This window comes from Phodopus roborovskii, unplaced genomic scaffold, assembly GCF_943737965.1.
Source record: "Phodopus roborovskii unplaced genomic scaffold, PHOROB, whole genome shotgun sequence".
In the NCBI taxonomy this organism is placed as follows: domain Eukaryota; kingdom Metazoa; phylum Chordata; class Mammalia; order Rodentia; family Cricetidae; genus Phodopus; species Phodopus roborovskii.
This window is the reverse complement of record NW_026125295.1, coordinates 16,059,538-16,085,310: the sequence shown is the minus strand read 5'-3', so window position 1 is coordinate 16,085,310 and position 25,773 is coordinate 16,059,538. Positions and strand designations below refer to the sequence as shown.

Here is a 25,773-nt window from a genome sequence, read left to right as displayed (position 1 = left end):
TGATGTCATGAGGTCTAACATAATCCTCACCTTAGGCCCTTTGGCACCAACGCATCCCTTAGTACCTTGTTCTCCCGTTGGTCCAGAAGCTCCTCTTTCTCCCTAAGGAGAGTAGAAAAGCACAAATCCAGATGAGTGTGTGCTATTATGATCTGGGATCTGACTGGGATACTTGACAAGTTCTTTTTTTGTTTTGTTTTTTAAAAAAACATCTGGCTATTCGTGACTTACATTCCAGAACTCAAGCCTACGAAAACAAAGAATGGAAGTAAATCAGAGATACAATGATGACAGCCCTTTGCTTTGGCCACCACCTGCCTATTGCCTGGGTGGAGCTTCCCTTTTCCCAGGTGGCCACCACATTGTTCCCTTTTTACCTCCCTAACAAGTGTGTTCATTCTGCCCTAAGCCAAGATTCAGGTCTCTTTGCCTGGTCCCTATGACTTTAGGACTTTGACCCATGATCTTGGTTGAGAATCACCCGTGATTTTGCCTGAGCAGACCACCCCCATCATTCCACTCTGTGTTACCATCACTCACTAGACACAAGCCCAGTCTTCACAGGGGACTTCTGTTCTGTCCTGGGTTCCAGCCATGCTGGCTACATGTGCCATTTTGTCAACTTCCAGTCCTTTGACTTCACTATCATCTTAGAACTCACAGTTCCCCTTTGTAGTAAAATGTGACTTCCCAAGTGCTTTACCCAGAGAAACTCATTGCCACCCTTCAAGTGTCTGCCCAAGTGTTACCCCGTATTTGTAGCCTTTTCCTCCCAGGCCAAACTCCCACCTTGGGGGTCTTTAAGCCATTAAGCTCCGGTTCTTGCTCAATACTGTCACCTCCCCATGCCTCTACACAGCCATGTGTAGAGCAACTGGACAGAGTTACCTTGTTTGTCTTCTCACCGGTGTACAAGGTCCCTAAGGCAGGAGCCATATGTGCTTGTTTTGTATTTTTTTCTCATTTCTGGGGTGCTTATATGGGTGTGCATGCGTGTGTGTGTGCGTGCGTGCGTGGGTGTGCGCGTGCACGCGTGTGATATGTGTATCAATGTCTTTTGTAAATAATGAAGTGAACAATAAGAAGCTTCAGTGTGTACTGTCAAATGAATGCATGGGAGGAAAAAAGGAAGAGGGGGAGAAGGGAGGGTGAAACAAGGAAGGAGGGAGGGAGGAGGGAAGGGTTCCTGATAAATGATGTGCTTAAATTCTTACAAAATGGCTAGGATGTGGCTCCTATGGTGAAGATGTTACCTTTCACACCCAGTTCATTGTGCGAGGTAGGTGGGCAAGTCACAAAGCAAGGGGGTACGGTCATAACCGAGAAGGGGAAGTGTTTCTCCAGGCACAAGGAGGCTCAGGAAAGACCCCGATGCTGCATCTGAACCTCCGACTCTATCTCTGCTTCTCATGTCTGTAGGAACAAATAAGCTGTGAAAGGTCTTGACTTACAGCAACGCCCTCTTCTCCCAGGTAGCCGTCACTGCCTTTAAAACCTGGGGGTCCCTGGAAAAAAAGAAAAGGAGAAAACATGAGCTCTTCACAGACCGGGCAATGAGAAACATGAGTGCAGACCCACCACTTTGAGGCTAGACTTCACGTGCAATGCAAGACTTCCAAGATGCCCCTGGCTTTCCACCTCAAGCTAGTGGTGTTTGTACAAACAAGAAGGGAATTCTTGTGCAAGTACCAGACATTTAAGGGCATGTGTACATATCTGGCATGGGTCTATACATGGTGGGGAGATCTGTGGATGTAGATGTGAGTGCATGAATACATGCATGTATATGAATCTATGTATTATGTGGGGTGATAGCTGTGTATGTGTAGGCATGAGTGTGAACACATGTGCATGTGTCTACCCGTGCCAGCACACTGTCTCTGTCTCCCGGAATACCAACAGCACTGGCTTTTCTCTCTAGACAAATATGTTTATTCTTGAAAAAAATAAAATTATTCTTTTCATCAAAAATAACTTTCCTCTCCTTCTTGGGACTTATTGCTACACATAGAAAACAAGACCACACACATTTCCTTCTATTCTGGTTTTGGTATATTTTTAAATTCTACCATTCTCCTTCCATGAAGTCCAAGCATTCTAGAAATAATCCAAAGCTTTCTTCAGTGGCATGTTTCTGGTGATGGGGGATCCATACTGCTGTGTATAGTGACCAAACAAACATCCAAACCATATGTAAAGTAGCAGTATTGAAATCATTAAATGTGTCTCATAGTTTGCTTGTACATATTTGAATGTGTCCTAGTGTCTGGAATTGTATTTTTATGCAGGGATACATAAGTATTCTTTGTTTAAGAAACACATGAATTGTTGTTGTTGGTTATGAAACCATCTGGCCCATTTCTGTATATACTTCTGGAGATGTCAATACTGTCACATCCTTTGCTATGGTGGAGTGAGCTGAGTGAGTTTGATTTTCAGCAGACAATTTGCAGTATTGACTTGATTTTAATGTCACTGGCAAGGTTAGAAAGGGAGAGCGAGATGAGTTACTGGTGTGGAGGAAGCGTCCATCATTTGGCACAAGGGTCAGCAATTCTTCTGTATCACATCACTACTTGAACACTGGACCCATCCAGGATCCTGATGACTCTGTCTCCCAAAAACCCCCAAAGAATGTCCAAACAATTCTGACTTAAAAGGCCAAGAGAAATGGCATCTATCTATCTAATCTGACATGATGAAAGAGTAGCTAATTGTCATCCTCCTCCAGAGGTTTGTTCTGGCAGGTAAAACACCTCTGTTTCTACCCCAACTTACATCTGAAAGGTATGCCACAGTTCAAATGATGGGAGTCTGAGATAAAGTTACCTTTTTGCCTGCTGAGCCTGGATCCCCCATGGCGCCATTCCCTCCTGTGCACTTGCAGAGCAAACAGCAACAGGTCCTTTCTGCAACATTGATCTTGGGGGAACATGAAGATGATTATGTTTGGTGTCATTGATAACCCAAATCTCACACATGCTCTCCATTGTAGGGTCCATGGTGGCAGGAGCCTTGTCAAAGCTAAGATGGCTAATCCATCCTACCTTTCCTTTGTTCTAACATCTTTACCCTGTGAGAAATTCCTGACCAAGTCAAAAGTGTTTGACTTCTGCAGATGCAGATGACATTTCAGCCATGGCCACATACATGTGCATACAAAATGATCAATGGGGCTGCCTCTTGTCTACACACCTTACCCTAGCATTTTTTATAATTTTATTTTATTTTATGTGCATCAGTATGAGGATGTCAATCAGATCCCCTGGAACTGGAGTTGCAGACAGTTGTGAGCTGCCGTGTGGGTGATGGGCATTGAACCCAGGTCCTCTGGAAGAGCACTCGGTGCTGTCAAGCACTGAGCCATCTCTCCAGCTACCTTACCCTAGCTTTGCTCATTGTTGACTTCTCTGCATATTCTGCCCCACATGCTTTGTTCAGCAAAATGAATGCATGCTGCGTTCCCCTGGTTCTGTTTGTAAAATCTCAGCTTGTTAGCAGAGTTGACAGTGTACTCTGAAACCCTGCTTGGAACAGAGTTCCCTGGAAACACATTCAGGAAGAGTTTGATGTGACTTGGGAAATGTCAGCTGCATGCCAACATTTTAGAAGCATTTGCTACAGAAGGTGTATGAGAATATTCTCTTTATGTGATGGCCAAAACAAAATTATTATACATTTAAAATGTGAGTTTCACCCTGGACTTACTTTGACATCTCCTGGATACCTAACATGGTGTTTGTTTGGTTTTTTTAAATTTATTTTGTAATTGGCCTAGCAGATTAATTTTTAGGAAAAAGTCTGCAGTAAATGATATTCTTCATTTTCATGGGAAAACCCAGCCCTTCATTGGAAAGTATTCTGATATACTTAGTAAAGATTCTATAAATTATAGACAAATTAATTCCAAGTCATTAATCACTCATTACAGTAAAAGCAGTGATGTGCTATGAACTTGGTAATGCTCATATTCAAGTTTGATTCTTCATATTATTTCTGAAATAATGTGGTAAAGACATATCATATCTAAGTGTGAGGTCATAAAAACAGAGCAGATCACAAGGGTCTGGTAGTGTGGAGACTACCCTAGAAAACCCCTGGCTCAGAAAGTCCACCAGTGAGGCCCAGAACCTCTGCTCAGAACAGGCTGCTGCTTCTCTGTTAGAACTCCACATGCAATGGGCTGTCACTTACAAGCTGTGCTGCAGGGAAAGTACACCATGAACATTAGGGTCACCATATGCTCTTATGCTCAGAGCTGCAGGGAACCTGAGAAGCAGCTAGCTGGTGGTGGGAACAGCCCGGGCTTGTTCATAACTCAGCCTCATCTTAATGCCCTCACACTCAGGGCTTATGATCTGGCCAGCACGGTCAGTGCTCTTCAAACATTTCCTCATTTTCCTCTTTGCTCTTCCTCTTGCTACCTCTCTTGTTCCAAGTGCATCTGCTGAGCATGCTTCAACCTACTCTGTTACATAACACTTCACACGTGTTCTTACTTAGGCTGTTCACGAAACTCAAAGGTTCATCTCGTCTCCACTTAAAAGGTCAGTATTAGTTCACACCCATACTCATCAATATGAAACCTGTATATAAGATAACCGAAGGCTCAAACTATTAGGGGTAAGGCTATATATAGCCCAGTGGTGGGACATTTACTTAAACCCGCAGCCTTTTCTGAGTCAACTTACTAGTTGCTTTGACAGCTGACTCCCAAGGTTCCTCATACCAATTGTGAACTGTGTTCTGTACTCAAATCCTTTCCCAAATTCAATGTAGAGAAGGTCAGCCAGGTCACTGGTATCAGCAGCTCCATCCACAGCAATGGTTATGAGGGCATTCAAACCTGTTCAACATATTCTCCAGGTGAAGTGGGCTTGCATCACTTAAACCATTCAGGATGTTTAAGTCACTAGCCTCAGCAAACCAACAGCTACTTTCTACTGTCTACGCCCTTCAACTTCATGACAATGCTGGCAGGCGATAGCACAGCAGTTAAGTGAATCAAGCTGGAGATGAAACGGCAGACTGTAACAGGAATTCACAACATTATTGAATTGAGCCGGTGTGATAAGCAAGGTCCACACAGCTTGCTAAAATGCAGAGGAACTCATGCATCAAGGAAGTGAAGGCTTTACATTTTTTAGCATGTGTAGAGGAATCTTTAAAGCCACAATGTCAGAATCACCTAGGAGCACCTCAGAAATACAGACTTTCCTGAGATGTATACTCACACTGGCTAGTATACCTCAATAAAATACAGAATCGCATGGGCAAATGATCAATTATAAAAAGAAATATAGAGATCTTGAGCCTTAATCCATATCTACTGAATTTGCATCTGTATTTAAATGAACCTCCCCCCCCCCCCCAGGTAGAGCAGTTGCTTAGCATGTGTGATGTCCCAGGTTCAGGTCTTAGGTCTGGAGAAAAAAAAAAAAAAGCAAAAGCAACACAAACAAACAAGAAACCAGAAATGGGTGTTACAGTCAGGAGCGATGTCCCAGCAGTCCAGAGCACTGGCTGCTCTTGCAGAGGATCTGGGTTTGGCTCCCAGCACCCATGTGGTGTTTTGAAACCACCTGTGACTCCAATTCCCCTTCTGATCTCTGAAGGCCCCTACACACACATGGTACACATAAACTGAAGCAGACACACACACACACACACGCACACACACACACACGCACACACACACACACACACCCCAAAATCTGTTTCCAATGACCTCACACACATACAGATAATAAAACCTGTTTCCAATGACCTCAAAAGGAACCAACCCTCCAGCTATAACTTTAAGTGGTAACAAATGACAATCACTGGGGGGGGGGTAGGGTCTCATAAGCCTTAGAATTTTATGGATCAGAATATTTCAAATATATCTTTAGGGCTGAGTGTAGGCTTGCCAATGACTGGTTTTGAAAACCAAGAATTAAGTAGCCCTGGCAGTCATCCTGGCTAATAGGTACGTTAGTGTTCTTTACATCATTTACATGCATTAATTATCTTATTTGTAACCTATAGGTACTCAGATAGGATTATAACCGTATCTTACAGACAAGAAAACCAAGGCTTAGAGAAGTTACATTCTTAACTTACTGGATCTTTTTGGTTTTCATCCAAAGCCGAATTCTGAAGCCTTACACTCAAGGACATTTTAACCAATATGTACTAAAGACATCTCTCATTCTCAGATGGATATGTGAGGCACTATCTGGATAGGATTTGGGGACCAGACTACCAGAGTAGATAAAGAAATAAAGGGCTTCACTGAGTCAAGGTGCCTTCTTAGAAATGTCCAAAGTGTGTGGTTTGAATGAAGAAGAGGAAGGGAACACTCCCAGGGCCCATGGAAGTGGCTTGGATTTGAGAGGAGGCTGCTACAATGTTTTAAAAGGGAAGAAAGGCTAAAGAATTGGATGACCAGCTTGCTCTTGTTTGCTGGGACTTTTATGGAGTTAGTCTTGCACTTTCCTGGTCTGTCTCAGGACAAACTAGGGTAACAGGTCACCCTTCTAGAATAAGGGCAAGGAGAGAGTCTGTCAGGTAGACTAGGAGAGCAATGCTGTGCATTTGAATTTGGCATTACTGACAGGGGAAGGCATGCTTATGGTTCTAGTTATAGAAAAGTGTTTTCACATCTGTTTTTCCTTACAAGTTCAAGAAGTGTAAAAATGAGTGTTATGAAATCCATGGGATACTGACATGTAGGAAATATGCACAGAACTGTTATTTGTGAGTAGTCTCAGAATTAGAGTACCCAATCCTGTTCCCTTCAGATTCATTCAACAAATGAGTCACACAACCTTCAAAACAATGTCTTCAGTTGCTAGAAATGAACCAAGGAAGAAAATGCTTCAAAAGTTGTGAGAATAATGAACCACTGAGGTAATTCTAGAGCATTTGACTTAATTAACCAATTCAAACCCAACCTATATGCATCAATTATAGAGCCACACTCACTGTCATTCTTTTCTCCTCTCTTCTTGGAGCTTGGTGACTACTTAGTCTATATGACAATATGTGATCTTGAACTAAAGCATCCTCCTAGATCAATGGAAGCCAGATAAGTACATAGACATGTAGACAGACAGACATAGGGAAGGAGGGACAGGGGTATTCCTTGTCCATTTTGAGAGCCATGTGATGCTCTTCAGAGGATACTACCACCACCATTCTTTTGTTTCTTTTTCAAAGAGTTTAAATTTCTAAATATATGTCTTCTGAAGTTGATACATATAACAGGCTTTGTTTGGGGCCATAAACCAGCTTCCAAATCATGACATGGAGACTTATTTGGTATGAATGCTCAGCCTTATCTTATGCTCCTTTCTAGCTAGTGCTTATAACTTAATTTAACCTATTTCTCTTTGTTATGTTTTGCATTGGGGCTTTTTACCTTTCCTTTAATTCTGTATGTCTTACTCCATGTCTGTCTGTCTGATGGCTGTCTGGCTGACCCTGGGCATCTTTCTCTTTTTCTCCCTCATTCTCCTCATTCTCCCAAGCCTAGATTCCTCCCCGTACTTATTCTTTCTGCTTGCCATCCTGCCTATAACTCTACAGCCTAGCTATTGGCTGTTTAGCTTTTTATTAGACCAATCAGGTGACTTAGGCAGGTAAGGGGATACAGCAACACATCTTTACATAATTAAACAAATGCAGCTTATGGGAGGAAAAGAGGGAGGGGAAACTGTGCTTGCTATGTAAAATAAAATAAAGAACAAACAAGAAAGAGTTGTAACTCTAAAACAAAAAATGCAGCATAAACAAATACAATATATCTTTACATCATTAAACAAATGTAGCACAAATGAATACAACACATTTTTACATCATCAAGGTCGTATTCTACAACAGATACAAATTTGCTATGTTTCTCTGGGAGATAGAAACAGAATGGTCTTAGAGGTCTGGATGTCCCTAAGTGCTTCCTGGAGGACACTTTAACACCACAGGCAAGAGATCTATTCCCCCGTGCACATATACACACATAAAAGGAGGGTTGAAATAATCCAAATCACAAGGATGACAACAAAACTGTCTTTTTCAAACTAGGTGCCCCCAAAATCTCCTTAATCTTAATTAAAATCTATTTAGAGCTTACAAACAAAGACCAAGATTGGATAGAATAAGAGAAAGCAGCTTTATATGTAACTAAGTATATAAGATAAATGCATATAAATAATGGGTAAAATAAAAGCCTTTACTGCATGGCCGTAAATCTGGAAAATTCTGCAATTTAAGGTTAAGGAGAGAACTTAGCAGAAAAGACAGATTCTGGCCAACCTCTCTTAGTGAACCTGGAGGAAGGCCTTATACTAGACCAGGCTCCTGGAAACAGCATGTTGAAAAGTACTCAGAAGAAAGCGGATGAAGAAAGAAGGGCAGGGCATGACCCCAGCAATTCCCTAGCTTTGGCATGACGCCAGAGATTTCTGGAGCATAAATCACAGCCCCAGTGTCACTTGAGGCCAAGGCCCAGCTCTCTGTACTGCCCAGGAGCAAAGCAGGAAGTTAACTTTCCTGATGGTGGGACTTCTACAGGCCAATGGTAGTTCTCCAGAGAATGCACAGCTCTGGGTGATTGGCAGGAGGGTGATCCTGCCAGCAAAGGAGATGTGGGTGCGAGAGCAGCAGTGTCCACTTACGGGAGACTGGCCCTGCTTCGGAACATGTGGCTACTTTTTGCCTCTGCTGACCCATATTTTAAATGGACCAAGAATAAGTCAGGCAGCTCTTGGTTCTAAAAGCCAAGTGCCTGGCTCCAGAGCTTTGAGGGTGCATGAGCTCCATGACTCTGCAGCCTGAAGGAAGGAATTACAAAAGCCCAACTCATGAGGAAACTTGTCCAAGAATGCTTGCAAGTCTGGAAATGGTTAGTGTTGGAAGAAGTCACCCAACACTCATGTTCCTCTGTCACTTGTTCCTGCTCACTTCCATGTGACAGAAGCAGCAATGTTAAACAATGCAGGGTGAGGTGGGAAGGGACTACCCCCCAGGAAAGGCTTGGAAGAACGGACACAGTAAGAGGAGGTAAAAGCGTGGGGCCCTCGTCAGTGTGCTGCTTTACATACATGGACCATGATAGGAAGTGAGGGATCAAAAAGTTCTGGGAGGATGCTTGCCCCACTGCGCCCACGCGGAAGAGAAAGATTGCCAAATTTGGGGTCAGTAAGGCACCTGGAAACAGAAGAGCCAGAGTCAAACCCTCCGTTTACAAAGTGACTAAGTAGCCAGGCACTGGGCTCCACGCCTGTGACCCCAACACTCGAGGGGCCGAAAAGAGCACTGCCCTGATTTTGAGCCAACTTGGGTTATATAAGATGTTCTGGGCTAGCCTGGGCTACAAAATAAAAGCCTACTTAAATAAGTAAAACATAGTTAACCCATCCCTACCCTTCCCCCATGTTCGCTACCTTCCTTTCTGAGTTCGTCAGATTTCTGTTCAAGCCTTTCAATGTCATCATCCAATCCATCTGAAAATAGAAGGACCACCTAGGGTAGGTTTTAGAAAAATGAGGGGAAAAAATTAGCACAAAGTACACAGAAAACCACAGACCAATACACAAACCAAAGCCATGTTACCTTCCCTCGAGCAGCGGACTTATTCTGAAAAGTATCCCACAGAGAATTCAGCAGGTTTGCATTGAGGCGAGATGGGCCATTCACTGTTACTCCTTGCAGGCTGCTCAGTATGTTCTCACTGTAGATCTCAAACTTGGAAGGGTATCTTTCCATAGCATTTGTCACTTGAAAAGCGATGCTCACCTGAGTCTCTGTGCCCACTTCACAGCTCACCCCATTGAGAGAGCTGATGGCACGTAAGATGTCTTGGAGGTAGGCCTCTATCCAGGGCTGACTTTCGAGTAAAGTCTGCCCTCTCTGCTGACTTGAGATATCAAATCCAACCACGACATCCACAAAACAGTCTAAGAGTCAAGAAGAGAGTATCTCGTTAGAGTAATACCACACGAATGTGATTCTTCTGCATATCTGACTCTAGGGGCCAAGAAGTCTTATTGCCATTCTAGCTATAAAGCTGGAAAACAAGGAAAAACATGGATCAGGGAAGAGACAAAGTGATAGGGGTGTCCTGTCTGTACGCTGTGAATATAGGTTTCTCTGATTGGCCAGTAGCCAGGCAGGAAGTATAGGTGGAACTACCAGACAAGGAGAATGCTGGGAAGAGAAAGAGAGAGCAGCAGGAAGATGCTATGAAGCTACTGGAAAGATAGTACACTGGGTATAGAGATACATAGATTAATAGTTATGGGTTAATTGAGAGAGCGCTAGCCAGTAAGAAGCCTAAGCCATTAGCCAAACAGTTTATAATTAATATAAGCCTCCGTGTGCTTGTTTGGGACTAAACAACTGCAAGACTGGGCAAGACAGAACCTCAGTCTACACCACAGGCTCATTCTTCTACAACCTGTAGAAGTTTTGTTTTTTTTTTTTTTTTTTTTCAGTTGAAATTGAATCTGGATAATTCTCTGACAACTAAAGTGTTAAGTGAGCCTATTCTGACCATTAAAAACACATTGTAATATGCTCATTCTCTTAAGTACCTCTAAGGCATCTTATGGAAATGTCAATAATCTAAAACACATTCCTGTAGTACTACTTAACAACTGAGATCATTGGCAAATACTAAATTATAATAGGAGTGAGAGAAAAGCAAAAACATTTGAACAGAAATAGTAATTTAGAATCCAAAAAAAAAAAAAAAAAAAAGTCACAGCAAAGTTTTGATCATTTATCTTTCTAGACGGAAGCATTGGGTCAGTGTTGATCATCTTTAACGTCACCCAGAAAAGGAAGTCAATGTTTAAAAAATGGGGATGGGGGTTGGGGAGAGATGAGGGAAAATCACTGAGGTCTTGCTTAAGTTCTACAGGTGAAGAGCTTGGCAATCCAATTATCCAACTTGTCCACATCAAAGATGGCTCTGACTTCTGGAAGTCAGCCATTTGGGGTTCTAGAGCTTTAGAGAAGTATTGCATTTAAAGGTCTTTTCTGTTATCTTAAACTCCAGGGAAGTTTTTAACATCGAAGACATTTGGAGGGGCTTGGTATTTTAAGCTGATCCCCCTAAAGGCAGATAGCTTGAGGAGGATAAAAATCTAACAGCACATACACTTTTTCTGTAAGAACGTCTAAGTTGTTAAATTTACCCCAACCTTTGTCTGCCTTCTCAACACATGCAGCTTGGTGAAATATATATATATAAAAAAATGATAATAAAGAAATGTTTCTATGCCTTGCTTAAATCAGCAGTTTTCAGAGAGAGAGAGAGAGAGAGAGAGAGAGAGAGAGAGAGAGAGAGAGGTGCATGTGTCTGGAAACTATTATGTCAAAAACACAGTCTAAGTTCCTCATGTTTAATTAAAGTTGGCAAATTATTCCATAATAACTTTATCAAAGGAACAGAACTTGAACAAGTCTAAGCCTAGCAGCCACCTGCCTAAGTGCAATAGGGAATGAGGAGAAGCTGAGAAGGGAACTGTCATGGATTGGCCCAGAAAGCTCTATGCCTGAGAAATTTTGGGACCTGAGTAGTCTATGAAGAGGCTGTGCTTCAGAGGGGACCTCCAGTGGTGACTCAAAGTCACAGGAGGCAGGGGCAGTTTGAGAAGGGAGCTAGGGAGAAGGAGAAGGTTGAGTTTAAAACAGAGGTCATGAAGAATTAAACTAGGGCCACGTGGCTGAGAACAGGAAAGGGATAATGAAAGCAGAGAACATTAAGAAAGTAACCACAACAGGGGCATGGAGTGGGGGTGGGATTGGCAGAGTGAAGCCTGCTGCTCCGAGCCTGTCACCCAGTTCTTCCAACAGCCACATGGGGGTCAGGGCAGAGCTTGGGTGTGGGAGACTGGAGCTTCAGTTTTCCTGTGTTGGGCAAATCCCTTACCCTCTTAGAGAACTGCTCCTCTTAAGCACGAAAATCAAGAGATTATATATCTCAAAATAAGATACAAAGGGACAGTTAGATGGGACAGTCACACTCCTGCCTGCCCTGCCAGGCCCAACAGCTGAGTCTCATCATCTGATTATTTGTCTAAATAAAGACTTAAGAGTTGATGGTAGCATGCTCTTAGCATTAAGAAATACTGTTGCAGGCCAGTGAGGTGGTGGGAAGGTACTTCTGCCAAGCCTGACAATCCAAGTTCAGTTCCCACTGCCCATATAGCAGAAGGAGAGAACTGACTTCTACAAGTTGTCCTCTGACCCCCCCAAGTTGTCCTCTGACCCCCACATGCACGCTGTGGCACGTGTGCTCCCCCACAGTAAGTAAATAAATGTGGGGGGAAAATCAAACACTATCACGGGCTGAGGCACATTCATAAGATTAGGCAGCTGTGGCCCTGAAGAAAATGTCTCAGTGGGAAAAATGGACTGTTCGGCAGTTGTTGGGTGAAAGAGAAAAGACATTTGTGTGGAGCATTTCCACACAGCTGCTCCGTAGTTTGTATTTTCAATCACTGTGTACAGATAGATAGATAGATAGATAGATAGATAGATAGATAGATAGATAGACAGACAGACAGACAGATAGATGGAAAGCGACTCTTGAACATGCCCAGGCTTTATGAATGGGGAAATAAGACTCAGATGGTAATTGTGTCCCAATATCCAGATGTTTTACTGAGTAGTGGATGGATGAGGCTGGGGTATAGCTCAGTGGTACTTGCCTACCATGCATGAAGTCAATCCTCTGCACCAAACACCAAAATGAAACTCCAAAAACCAAGTCAAGCAAATGTCTGGATAGAATCCTGGTTAGTTTGAAACACACCAAACGACTGTGTGACCTCTGTGGTTGGAGGACTTTATAATATTAGAGCAGGCATCCCGCCTTTGAAGCTTTATCAGCCTCCTCAGCTCTCAGCTCGGCTACAAAGCCTTACATTCTTGTTCGCTGGACTAATGACTTCGAGTTTATCTTGAGAGCATTTTATCTTTTCCTATTCATTATTGTTTCCTTAATTCAAAAGAAGCTTCACAAATATTTGTGGGGACACTGTCTGTACCGGGGTGAGGCCAGAGAACAAGTTTGCAACAGTCATTTCCCTTCTTGAGCCATGTGGGTTTCAGAATGGAGCTCAGGTTTCTGGTTTGGGGGCAAGTGTCTCTCCTGGCAGAGCCACCTCGTTGGCATAGCGACTGCTTCTTTTAAAAGTAACTCACCACTTGGAGTTAAGATTCCCATTTTTAAAACTTTCTCATGCACTCAAGTAAAAACTGAAGTGTTCAAAGATAACTTTCTACCTAATAATTTAAAATGAGTATCTCTTGTGAAATAGAAAATTAATGTAGAAGATTTGGCTGGAAAAACTAGACACATTCCAAGGGCAGAGCAGTGTCTAAAGATACAGGAAGACTGCGGCCCCTAACCATCTTCATGACCTTCAACCTTTGACCCACCCACTGCATTCTTATAAACGAAGTAAGGCTGGAGCTTGGGAAAGTACTTTTGGAGGGAGCTGTTGATATACTCTGCGCTTTCTCACACAGGCAAATAGAGAAGCAGCTTCAAGTTAACATAAGCCTGGAAATTTGAGGAGCAAGACCCAGAGTTCCTGCAGAAGAGGAACAGCCATTTCCAAGACCATGAACTCTGGTCTTTATGGAGATGGCACACTTGTCGCTGTGGCCTAAGGAACTGGTATGACAAGCAGGGGCTGAGGGAGGAGCAGGAACCATCTAGAATCTATACATATCTATCTCTCTTCTTGCAGGTGAATTTTTCTGTCCCATCTGCCAGCTCCCAAATAACCACATGGAGACTTTCATACTAAGTATAGAAGCTCAGCCAATAGCTCAGGCTCGTTCTAACCAGGTCTTAACAACTTAATTAGTCCAATTTCTATTCATTTACATGTTGCCATGTGACTCGTGGCACCTAACTCGATTTCCTGCATGTATATTCCCACTGCATCTACTGGTGACTCCACATTCTTCTTCCCAGAATCCTCTCTGCTCTAAAAACCCTGCATATATGGTGGATAAGTTAGTTGTTGATCTCGCTATCCAGGAAGGGCATTTATGGTAGCCTTTCCACAGTTGCTCAAATTGTTAGTTGGTGGCAGTCTTGTAGGTTTCTAGACCTTTCTTTAGGTTCAGTTTTCTCTTCAAACCAATAATGGCTCCCTCTTTTATGTTCTCTCTCTCTCCCTCTCTCTCTCTCTCTCTCTCTCTCTCTCTCTCTCTCATTTTCTATTCCTACCCTGACACAATCTTCCTAGTCGCACATGCTTTCTTTCCTCCCCTCGCTTTCTCCTACTTCTCTCTCCAATCACTGCCCCCCCACTTCCCATGTACTCTGGGGGACTTGCCCCTTCCCCCTTCTGTGAGGGACTTTATATGAATCTCTTAGAATACAACTTGTATCCTAGTTCCTCTGATGGTGTGAATTATAGGTTGGTGATCCTTTGCTCTAAGCAAACACCCATACCTAACACTGAGTCAAACTAGAACCCAGATGCAGAGGGAGAGGACAAGACCAGGTTGCAGAAACACATGGAGACAGCTGACCTGAACAAGGAGGAGCTAACGGGCTCCCAGACTGATAGCTGGGAATCCAGCATGGGACTGACTCAGCCCCCTCTGAATATGGGTCTCAGCTAAAATGACTGAGTAGTCTAAGGGACCTCAGACAGTGGAATCGGGATCTATCCCTGGTGCACAAAAGGACCTTGCAGACACATCCCCCATGGAGGGATACTGCCTAACTCTTGAGACAGAAGAGAAGCCCTAGTCCCTACTTCAAATGACTTGACAGATTTACAGGACCCCACCTGGATGGCCTTATTTTTTGAGATTGAGTCTCTCAATGCCTGGAACTAATTTATTAGGATAGGCCAGCTTTTCACCGAGCCCCAGGGAGCCTCCTGTCACTGTCTCTGCAAGCCTGCGATTACAAGCCTATATCACCTTATCTGGCTGTTTTACATGGGTCCTAGGGATCAATCTCAAATCTTCATGATTGCATAGAAAACAGTCCACTGACTGACTGAGCTCTGCATCCCCCGAAAGTAGCCATTTCTAAGAAGGTACTTTTAACCTCTGTGGAAAATTTTCATAGTAAAGGTATAGACCCAGAGATGTTCTCTACACAGAAGCATCGCTTGCACTGTAGGCCTATTGCCAGGCAACCAAAATCCATCAGGCAGCTCATTTTCTCTGTGACACTTTCTGCAACCTCAGAAAGCAGCTGGATTGTGAACAATGGCTTCTGCCTCACACCTTCTGCAGTCAGGCATCTCTATGCAAAGACAAGCCATGTGCCCCCTGGGAGACAGTGTGACTAGAAGACACAGACCCTGTAACACCCTGCTTCTCATTCCATGGCTCACAAAATACATATATACTTCATAGCTGTGAAAAAGTTCAAATTGAAATTCAGAGGTACAAATCTAAATTCTCCCAGCAGCCCCCGGGGAGGTAAACAGTTGGAGGAAAACATCAACAAAGACGACGGGGGAATCAAAATGAAGAACTCACTCAATACTTACTGCTCTCACCACCCGAGGTACAAATGCTGCGAACAATCCTCTTCTTCACCTTTTTCAGCTCATCAAAGTTATGGACCGTCAACTTTTTCTCTGCTGTCCCCGTGATCTGGATCAGCTGCTGGTCATCTACATCCCCGATGCCCACTGAGTAGATGTCCACACCCTGGTGTCTCAGCTCCTCTGCAGCCTGAGCCACCTCATCTTGGGACTGGCCATCGGTGAGGACCAGCAGCACCTGAGGGGTGCCTGCGTTGATCCTGCTGCCCGTGTCTGGCCGGAAGTAGGACCTCACCTTCCTGAGTGCTTCTCCAATGTGGGTGTATCCAAAGATCTGCTGGATGCTCTCAATCTGTGTGGAGATCTCCTTCTCCCCTGTGAATGCCCCCAGCAGAAACTCTGACCTGTAGTCGTCGCTGAACTGTGCCACTCCTATGCGCACTCTGTTGAGGCTGACATCAAAGTCTTGAACGACTGATGCTAGAAACGCCTTCATCTTCTGGAAGTCATTCGGGTGGATGCTGTTTGACCCATCCATGAGGAAAACGAGGTCAACCTTTTCAATTTCACAGTCTACAGAGAGGAAAAAGGACACTAGTTAAGACTAGGAGACCATTCTTTCTTTAACCTGCCAGGAGAAAATTCAACATCTGCAGCTCAACAAGAAGAGTATTTTGAAGGGGCTTTCTTATCTCATGCGATGCTGTGGTCACATTAACTGGAGAATAAATAGATGCAAATAATTCTTTCATAAAGGCAGCCAGAGTCATGCACCGCTAACCCATCCACTCTGCATTTCTCTTGGCTCCGTCCCTTTGGTCTTGTGCCATTTTCTGTCTTGACGTGCCAGAGAACCGACAACAGCACTACACAAAAGCTCGGCTCATCATCTGCACTCTTGGCCTAACCTTTCCAGAAGGCCAGGGACAGTAGGAGCACAACAAACAACATTAGCCCGTATTTGCACAGAGCTTCAAATGGAAGCAGATGGTCTGTATTATTGACTTGGCCTCTCTGGTCCAGTTGATCCAATAAAATTTTTTCTTGGTTTATTAGGGCAAATTGTTAAAAGTATATTTTCTGCTGTCCATCTGACTTTCCTCTTCTATCAGCCTCCTCTCTCTGGTGTGTGGAGGCAAAAAATACCAACTTTCAGAAAAAAAAAAATGGTTTAGAGCACATAATGCAGTATTATTCCATTGCATAATTGTAACAAATACAAAACAGAACAAGAGAGGCCATTGCTAAAAGATAAGTTATACCTAACACACACTTATCTGTACCCAGCAGCTTTCTGCAAAGCCTAGTCACGTCCTTGAATTCCTAGGGTTTTCAACCCTGACCTAACAATGTTCTGAATTTATATGTACGTGTGTGTAGGGTGTATGTACATTAATGCATAGGTGTATAGGTGTGTATACCCATGCCTTAAGGCCAGAGGGGGCATCAGCTATTCTGATTTATTCTAACCATCTTTATCCCTGAAGACAGGGTCTCAGTGAAGCCGGAACTAGGATGGCAGCCATCGAGCCCCGGTGACCCTCATGTCTCAGCTCCCCTATGGAGCTAGACCCACAGAACCAGCTTTTGCATGGGTGCTGGGGATATGAATTTGGGTTCTCATGCTTGTACAGCAAGTGTTCTCATTCTCTAGCCATGTCCTAAGCCTCAACCCAATTCTCAGCACAGTCCCAGAAAAGGCTAACGGTGGCAGATTTCCTACAGACAGAGAGGAAAGCAGATACGGCAAGTAGACCCTTTGGGACAGATGAACTCATTACACTCCTTTGCTTCAGACTCTTATCTAGTAGCCCTTCTTACTCAATGGGGAGGTTTCAGTCCAAAAAAGGAAGCTGTCAACTTTCACAGAGAATAGGAAAAGGACAGACCAAATTTTAGGCATTTGCCAACAAGGAAGCAAAGATTTGTCCTCACTTCCTAATAACAAACAGGAAGACAGTTTGCCAGAGAAAAAGCTACTGGCTACATTCTATGGAGGCAAAGCTCATAGCAAACAAACAAAACCAGAAAAGCTAAATAATTTTGAAGAAGAACTGTACCCACATGTTGGAATTGTGGACCAACAGCAATTCCTCCAATAAAAATATTTTTTATTTATTTTTTAAGCACAAAATTGCTTATATGTGTTTCCACTCACTAGTCTTCCATTTTGAAAAGCAAATTCTATCTCTTTCTGAGAAAGACCTTAGAAAAAAGGACTAAGGGTTTCTTTCACTCCTTTTTTGGGGGGGAGGGTGGGGAGAGATGAGCAGGGTCATATGACAGCAGGCATAGCCTGAAACTCAGGGTGTCAGTCATCTAGGAAGGCCTTGGACTGCCTTAGCTTGCCAGGTGCTGGGACTTGGTTTGCAGTACCATGCCTAGCAAGATAAAAAGTGTAGAATGATAGCTGGATGAACAATGAATGGGCATGAATGCATGCCCACGCGTGCACGCATGCACACGCACACACAAAAATCACATTGTCTCTAGCTGCATAAATGGAAAGATGGGCAAAGGAAAGCTTCCCTCTGCCATGGAGCCCTCAGAACTGGACTGGGGTGTTTAATACCAAGTCTGCTTCTTCAATGAATTTAGACCATAAACAAAACCAAGAAGAAAGTAGGAATATTTGGCCCGAGGAGAAAACAACTTCAGACAATGGATGGTGGCCCTTACAAAGGGGCAGTTTGATTGCTAGAAAGAATCTAAGAAAAACCTGTATTCTAATAAACACTCTTCAAAAACAGCAGAGTACCCAGTGTCAGAAGAATTGAGGGAGGAGGTAGAAGTTGTTTCCAAATGTTTTTCTCATAGGGAAGAGAATATACGAAATACCTTGAAAGCCTGTCAAACTCTGAGATTTTGAAAGCCACTTCATAATTTTGGTTCTTTTTTTCCTTCCAGAAAAGCTTGTTCTCTCTCAAATGTGACTGGTTGGTGTCTCGCTCATTTGGCCCTCTCTTTAATAATTAGGAAAAACTTAATTGAAAGGCCTTACCAACTTTTGAAGAGTTACAAACACTGGCTGACACATCTGAAAATATCCCCTTCAGGCCTCCAAACGTCTCTACGAAGTAATACTTGTCACTTGACCCTGCCATGGCCAACAGCTCCCAGCTATTGGCACCATCAATCCCCACGGCCAACACGAGAATGCCTTTGTCCCTCAGGGCTTTGGCAGTGGCATTGAGCTTGTCTGCATCATGAGATTCTCCATCAGTTATCACAATGAGGACTTGGGGGACTCCCTTGTGTAGACGGCTGCCCCGGGCTTCCGTGAACATGTGGTCTGAGAAGGCCAGGGCCTCAGCAGTATAAGTGTTACCCCCCATGGGCTGATCCTTCTGGAGCACCGAAATCACATCCAACTTTGTGCCTAGCTCATCTAGATAAAACAGCACTTCTGGGTCATCAGCATATTTCAAAGCTCCAAACCGGACCTGATTCTTGCCCACGTCAGCTTTTTTCACCAGGCCGATCATAAAGTCCTTCATGATGTTATATTCTTGATAGTCGATGCTGCCAGAGCTATCAATGACAAATACAACATCCAAAACTTCAATCCGCTTGCATTCTGAAAAGAAAACATTGGAGATTCAGTGTGGGAGGCCCCCAACTTCCATTTCCATGGCTGGTCTTTTCTCTCTGTAGGATCAGGCTATGCAACTGACGGCCGCCTCTAGATAAAAGATACCTGTACTATTGTGCTGCCGGTACTCTGCAAGCTTTTAGAACAAGGCAGGTGTGACATAAAACCTACTAAAGAGGTAGATGGCCATCCCCAAATTACCAAGACCATCAGCAAAGCAGTTTCAACCTTTAGACTAAAAAATGGAAAGTCTTAACTCTGTACCAATTTTCCTACATAAATGATCCCTTCCACATATGCTTTCATTGATATAAGTCTATTTTAAGTTATAGGGGTCTTGAGATTTTATTAGGATCCCATAGGGAAATGAGAAAGCAACTATAAGAATTTAAAGAACACTACATTTTTAGATTTCCGAGCCTACGTTTTCTTCCTAATTTATTTTCTTGAAGTATTTATTTCCAATTACTAGGACTCAGCATAAAAAGTAGGCCAGTTCTCATTTAGCTCAAGTACATTGTCCTAATATGACACTCCTGTGAGCTTGTTACGCCTGAGGTCAGCGCTATGGCAAAGGGCAGGAAAGTCCTAACCTTCTAACTCATCTAAAGGAGTGCATCCAACTGGGAGTTCTAGTGCTTGACTCCTCCCTTCTGGAGAAGTGAGGTCCTGTGATGCTCATGGGTCTTGATGTTGGTAGAACACACTCTCTTGGGGTCTTAGGAAAGGCACAATCCAAATGTCTGTTAGCTCATCCATTCTAGAGAAACACAATTGTGAGGAAATGCTCCCCACTGCCCAGCTGGCTTTCACATTTCCATCTTTTGTGAGCCACTTGCCAGCCATGTGGTGGACTACTGACAACACAAGAGCCAATATACTCAACACTGCACAGAGGCCGCCTGTACAGAGCCAAAAATCAAATTCCCAAGAAAGGCTGAGTCCACTGAAGAGGAACTGATCCCTTCAGCTGTCTGCTGGCTAGGAAACTTGCTTAGATTACTCAGGAACTGGGGGTGGGCAGTGGGGTGGGCGTTGCTCAGCATTGGAGCCCTTCAAAGAGCTTGAACTTCTTATGGGTGGCATTGCCAGGGAACAGAAACCAGATGAAGGCCTCCTTCTACCAAACACAGATGACAACCACCAAACCCTACAGTGGGGGTTGAAGATAACTGTTGCTAGAATAACAAGGCAATGTCTCTTCTCCCTTAAAAGTCTGAAAGTTCATATTTTTCAGAGTCAATTTTCAGAGTGCTCCTGTCATTAAATCCAGGGGAGAACAATTTAGCCGCTTATATTTGCTGGTATTCTGTTAGGCTTGGGGGGGGGCTGGTGAGATGCTGGGGTTCAGTCCACTAACTGAGGTGCATCTTCACCCTGGAGCTTTGGTTTGTTCATGTCCATTACTCTGCAGTATTATAGGAAGAGTGGCTGGCATGCCATTTACGTCTCTGGAAGCATCTATTGTTCAAGTTCTCTTACTATAGTCATCTTTTGTAAGATCTGGTAGACAGTCTTTTATTAACATTTCATTTGATCAAATAGATGCTAAGCCAAACATGTCTTTTTGCTCAAGAGGTTATATTCCTCTACCAACCGCGTCCACAGCCCATGTGTGATCTAATGGTTCAGGACGTACAAAGCTGGGCCCCTCATTGGAAAACTGGGCCAACTTGTGGCAGGACTCATGTTACATTGCTCATTCAACCATGCTAAACTAGACTCACAGCTGAAGTGACTGCCTTGTGTAGGCCCCACCCTTCTGTTTGGCTTTCCTTCCTCCCCTTCTAGAAGCATTTCCTCAGTAGACCATTTCTATAAGCGCTCTTGATAAATCCACACCCTTCCAGAGAACCCAACATAAGACCTGATGATATCACTTTTCTTAAAAGAATTATTAATCACATTAAGATTAATATTTATTGGCAAATGGGAAAGCTTGGCAGGCCAAATCATTCCTTTATGAATTTATTTTTTGGGGGGAGCACTGAGTCAAGATCTTACTCTGTATTCTAGACTATAGCCTGAAAATATTATGTAGCCCAGCCTGGCCTTGAACTCATAGCCATTTTCCTGTCTCAGTTTGCATACAGGGATTACAGGCATGAGCTACCACACCCAGCTATTACCATTTAACTCAAAAGGTCAAAGGTAGTAAAACAAACATTTTAATTAAGAAGCTTACAGCATCCAAATGCAATTCTATTTTGCCTCCCTGTTGTGACTGCCCATGCATACCTTCACGGGGACTGCATATTCCCAGAACAAGGTCATCTTCAATCTGCTGCAGAATGTCAAAGTTCTCAACATAGAAAACCATCTCTGGTTTCCCACTGATCTCCTCGAGCTGGGTGACATTAGAGCCAAATACTCCCACGGAGTAGATAATCACACCATCATTCCGAAGAGCTACTGCTGGGCCCCTCACTATGTCCTGAGCCTCACCGTCTGTGATGAGAATGAGGAACTTCCTGACATTGGGCCGGGCCCCCTTTTTGGGACTGAAGTACTGGGACACAAAGGTCAGGGCACTGCCCGTCAACGTTGTTTCTCCAATGTGAGTCATTTGGTCAATGGCGTTGGAAATGTCACTTTGGGACATGAATGTGTTGAGCTGAAACTCTTCCTTGTTTTCATGGCTGAACTGGACCACGCCAATTTGCACCCGGTCTGCCCCAATCTGGGATTTGCTCACCAGGTTCTTCATAAAGGTCTTCATCTTGCTGAAGTTTTCAGGTCCTATGCTTCCAGAACTGTCCACCAGAAACATGATGTCCGCTTTCATGTCTCTGCAGGCTGTGTGGGGAAAACTGAGATGTTTATTAGCATCGCTGCATATAAAAAAAATAAAGAGTTATAGGAAAATGCAAATCACAGATAATTTTATGTTCAAGCTCAGTATGTTCATCATAAAGACAGTTAGATAAATGAAGCAATGCCCTGGTAATTAAGGAGCTCAGCATCAGCACCACCAGGGGCCAGGTTATTTTTATTGGGGTAGTACTCATGTCCATCTGTAAGATGGCTAGCAAATATCTTGGTTTCATCCATTCAGTAGATACCAAGAAAACTCCCTGCTTAGACACTAAAAAAAATGTTACCAAATATCCTCAGAGAGTAAAGCCCCTGAGTAGAAGTTACTGATGTAGTGCTCCAGAGAAATTCATACAAGTTCATTTATAAAATGAAATGTCGATCAGATGACCATGCCCTCCGACGTCAGAACACCTTTGTATTATACACGTGACACCTAGTCATATATTAATAACAGGGCTTCATTAGAGAGAACCTCTCCAAATACCTCTGTCATTCTTCAGATATTAATTTATACTAATGTGGGGTTTTGTTTTGTTCTGGAGAGAAAAATATAATCACACAGGCCAATAAGCTCAACTTAGAAATGTGTGTCACCCCCAACAGTGTCCCTTTGTGAGCTGCTGTCTGAAGGTCAAGCTGCATCATCTCCTACCTTCTTCAGAACAGATCTCTTGAACCACCTGGTTCCTTATGTCCTTTAGGGCATCAAATTCATGCACATAGTAGACTCTCTTTTCCTCTCCCGCAATCTCCCGAAGCTGTGTTTGGTTGGCTTCCTTGACTCCGATAGCATAAACACGGATGTTTTCTTCTCGCAGCCTGTGTGCAGGCTCCAGGACACTGTCCTGGGACATGCCATTTGTCAGAACGACAAGGTGACACGGGACTTTGTCTCCTCGCTGCTTCTTTGCTCTTTGCAGCAGCTTCAGTGTGAAGTTCAGGGCTGCACCTGTGTTGGTGTTCCCGCCCATCTGCCTGATGTTCTCGATGGCTTTTCCCAAGTCAGGCTTGTTGGTGTATTTACTGATCCCGAATTCCAAGTCCCAGGTGTCAGCATACTGCACGGCCCCAACCCGTACCTTGTGGGGAGCAATGTTGAACATGCCTACCACCTCTGACAGGAAGGTCTTCATCTCATGGAAGTCTGTGGGCTGAGTGTTCCCTGAGCCATCAATGAGCAGATAGATGTCTGCTTCTTCTGTATCCACACAGGCTAAAACAAAAACAAAACACTGAATGTAGCATTCGGGGCAAATGTAAAAGTACAGGTAGGAAGGATAAGCACCCACAGAAAAAAGATTGGAATGGCTTCCTGACATCAAAGACTTGCTTTCATAGCTTGGGGATAGGGACTCAGCATCAGTTGGGTGAAATGAGTTGTTTCAGACAGTCTGGGACTGTAAGTAACCTTAATTCTCTGCTATGGATAAGGACAAATGTAAGTTTAGGAAAACTGGAAATTGCCCTTTGCAAGTTGCTTTTCTCCATTAGTTAGTCATACTCCTAGGAAAGTGCTATTCTGTGGAATAGATGGTATGTGACAGGGTACTGTGGGCATGAAAGTTCTCTTTACTACAATCTAGAAAAAACTATTTACTTCCTGTCCACTCCTAGTCCTGAGATCCAGGCCGGGGTGTTGTCAATGACCTTGCGTGTGGGACACAGTGATATAGTAAACAAGCTATAAATAATTGCTGCATAATATACACAAACATGCTTACATATACACAGATATGAAAATATTTATAGAGCATCCATGAGTATGAATGTGCATATGTATAAAACAAACAGTGTTCATGCAAATATACAGTCCCTTCTCACTCTAAACTTGCAGGCCATAGATTGTAACTTGAATTAATTTGTCTTCTACATGAGTCATGTTGACCATTTATTTATTCTCTAATTTGGCCTTGGGGTTAAAGGAAGAAAAAAGTAATGAAGAACATATTACAGGAAAGATCAGAGGAACTGGTGAGGCAAAGGATGAAAACCAGCAAAGAGGGGGAAGGAAATGAGGATTCCAGGACATGTTGAAGTAACCAGCCCAGGTAAGTAAAGCAATGCCAAAAGGAAATCCCTTTCCCCATGCTCACATTTCAGTGTCCTCCAAGCTGGACTTCCTCGTATCCAACTAAACTTAAAATTAGGAATTCATTCTGCCCATCCACCTCAGAGCCTCCAAGTCCCTTCTGCATAGACAACACTCAAAGGGTGAGACTAAAGACGGCTCTAGAATGGCTTTACCAGATTTGAGGGTCTCCGTCCATTCTGAGAAGAACGAGACTGTGTGCGTGATTTGTTTCCGCAGCTTCTTCAGGAATGTCTGGTTGTAGGTGGCCAGCTCGGAAAAGTTGCTCAGTTTGGAGGCAAATTGTTCTGCAGGGTGGGATGCAATTTTCTCCAGTTGGTCCAGGCTAGCCCCTTCTATGCCCATGGTAAAGATGGTCACTCCCTCACGTCGGAGGTTGACAGCTGCCTTGGTCACATTGTCTTCCGAAGCTCTGTGGGTCACAAGTACGGCAATCTGAGGTACCCCCTGGTTCTTCCGACTGCCCCTCTGTGCACTGAAGACTTCCTTCCTGGCCTTTTTGAGGGCAGCCCCAGTGTATGCCTGCCCTACACGGGGAGAAAGGCCCTGTATATGCTGCAGGACCTCTGTCTTATTGATGCCCTTGCTGAGGGAACTGATCACCCTCGTCTCATTGCTGTAGGCCACCAGGCCAACCCTCATGCAATTTTCCTTTATGTCAAGAGCAGAGACACTGTCTTCCAGGAATGCTTTCAGATGGTCAAGGTTCTCCTGGCTGCCATTAATGGCCATATCCAACAGGAACACGACATCAGCCACAGAAGGGCCTTGGCAAGCTGTGTGGGGAAAGAGACAAATGAGCACAATTTGAACAGGTGGGTTGGCACTTCTGCTGGACATCATAAGATACGCAGGATTAGAAGTCAGCTGTGTACTTAAAGAAGCTATGACATGGGACCTGGGTTCAAAGACTGATCGCACTGAAGCTCCCAGCTTCATTCCCTCATCTATAATATGAAACAGTGTTTACCTTACAGAGTTGGCATAGGTATTAAATGAGGTACTTAGCATGGAGACTGGTACATAAAATCCATTCCGTGAACACTAGCTAGTAAATGTGAAAAACATTTAAGCATCACCTCCATTATACCCAACCGCTCAAGCCTAAATAATACAAAGGAATGGCAATGGGCGTACTTGCATTTTCAATTATTTGGAAAAGACACTAGTAGTAAAGATCATACTTTTATAAGGGACCAACAAAGAAAGCGCTCTGTATCTTCAAACTGATTTAACCAAGAGGACAGGCTTTGAAGAACTCAGAAACTAATTCAGAATCAAAGAGCAGACTAGGCAATGTGGGGTACATGCTCCCTGACTGGAAATCAGGGGACTTGATCCAGCTCTGGCTGCGCGTGGTTGCATCTCAGCCAAGCTCTGGCTACACATGGCTGCCTAGCCCTGGGGAAGACCCTATCATTTTAGTTCTCTGTTTCAGAATAGGTAGGATTGGGATAACCAGAGGCTGGCCTTAACCTTGCCATTTGTTTCATTATGTGGTTTCAGAAGCTGGAGGTTCCCCCAGGAGCCAATTTGTCTGTAGTGAGCCAGTAATGAAACAACAAGAACAACCCAGGGAGGTGAATGAGTGGGAGTCTGGGTGGCAAGGAGAGGTTGCTGCACAATTTTAAAAGTTTCAGGGCTAAATAAGCCATAGGAAACCAAGCCCTGTGGGATTTACGTTAATAACCACAATCACTGGATCTTCTTGGACGTGCAAGGATATTTAATGCCTCAAAATGCCACCCATTGGGGGGGGG

General features: G+C 43.7%; 1 protein-coding gene across 1 annotated transcript in view; it reads right to left on the bottom strand.

Moving 5' to 3' along the window:
• Positions 1–25,773, bottom strand: part of Col6a6 (collagen type VI alpha 6 chain) — a 90,635-nt gene that overhangs the window by 61,693 nt on the left and 3,169 nt on the right. Inside the window, 11 exon segments of the mRNA XM_051205712.1 lie at positions 31–102; positions 1,452–1,505; positions 2,830–2,922; positions 4,692–4,846; positions 9,423–9,501; positions 9,592–9,935; positions 15,519–16,088; positions 18,517–19,092; positions 21,346–21,903; positions 22,577–23,137; positions 24,169–24,789. Coding sequence (XP_051061669.1) covers positions 31–102; positions 1,452–1,505; positions 2,830–2,922; positions 4,692–4,846; positions 9,423–9,501; positions 9,592–9,935; positions 15,519–16,088; positions 18,517–19,092; positions 21,346–21,903; positions 22,577–23,137; positions 24,169–24,789 — 3,683 coding nt within the window.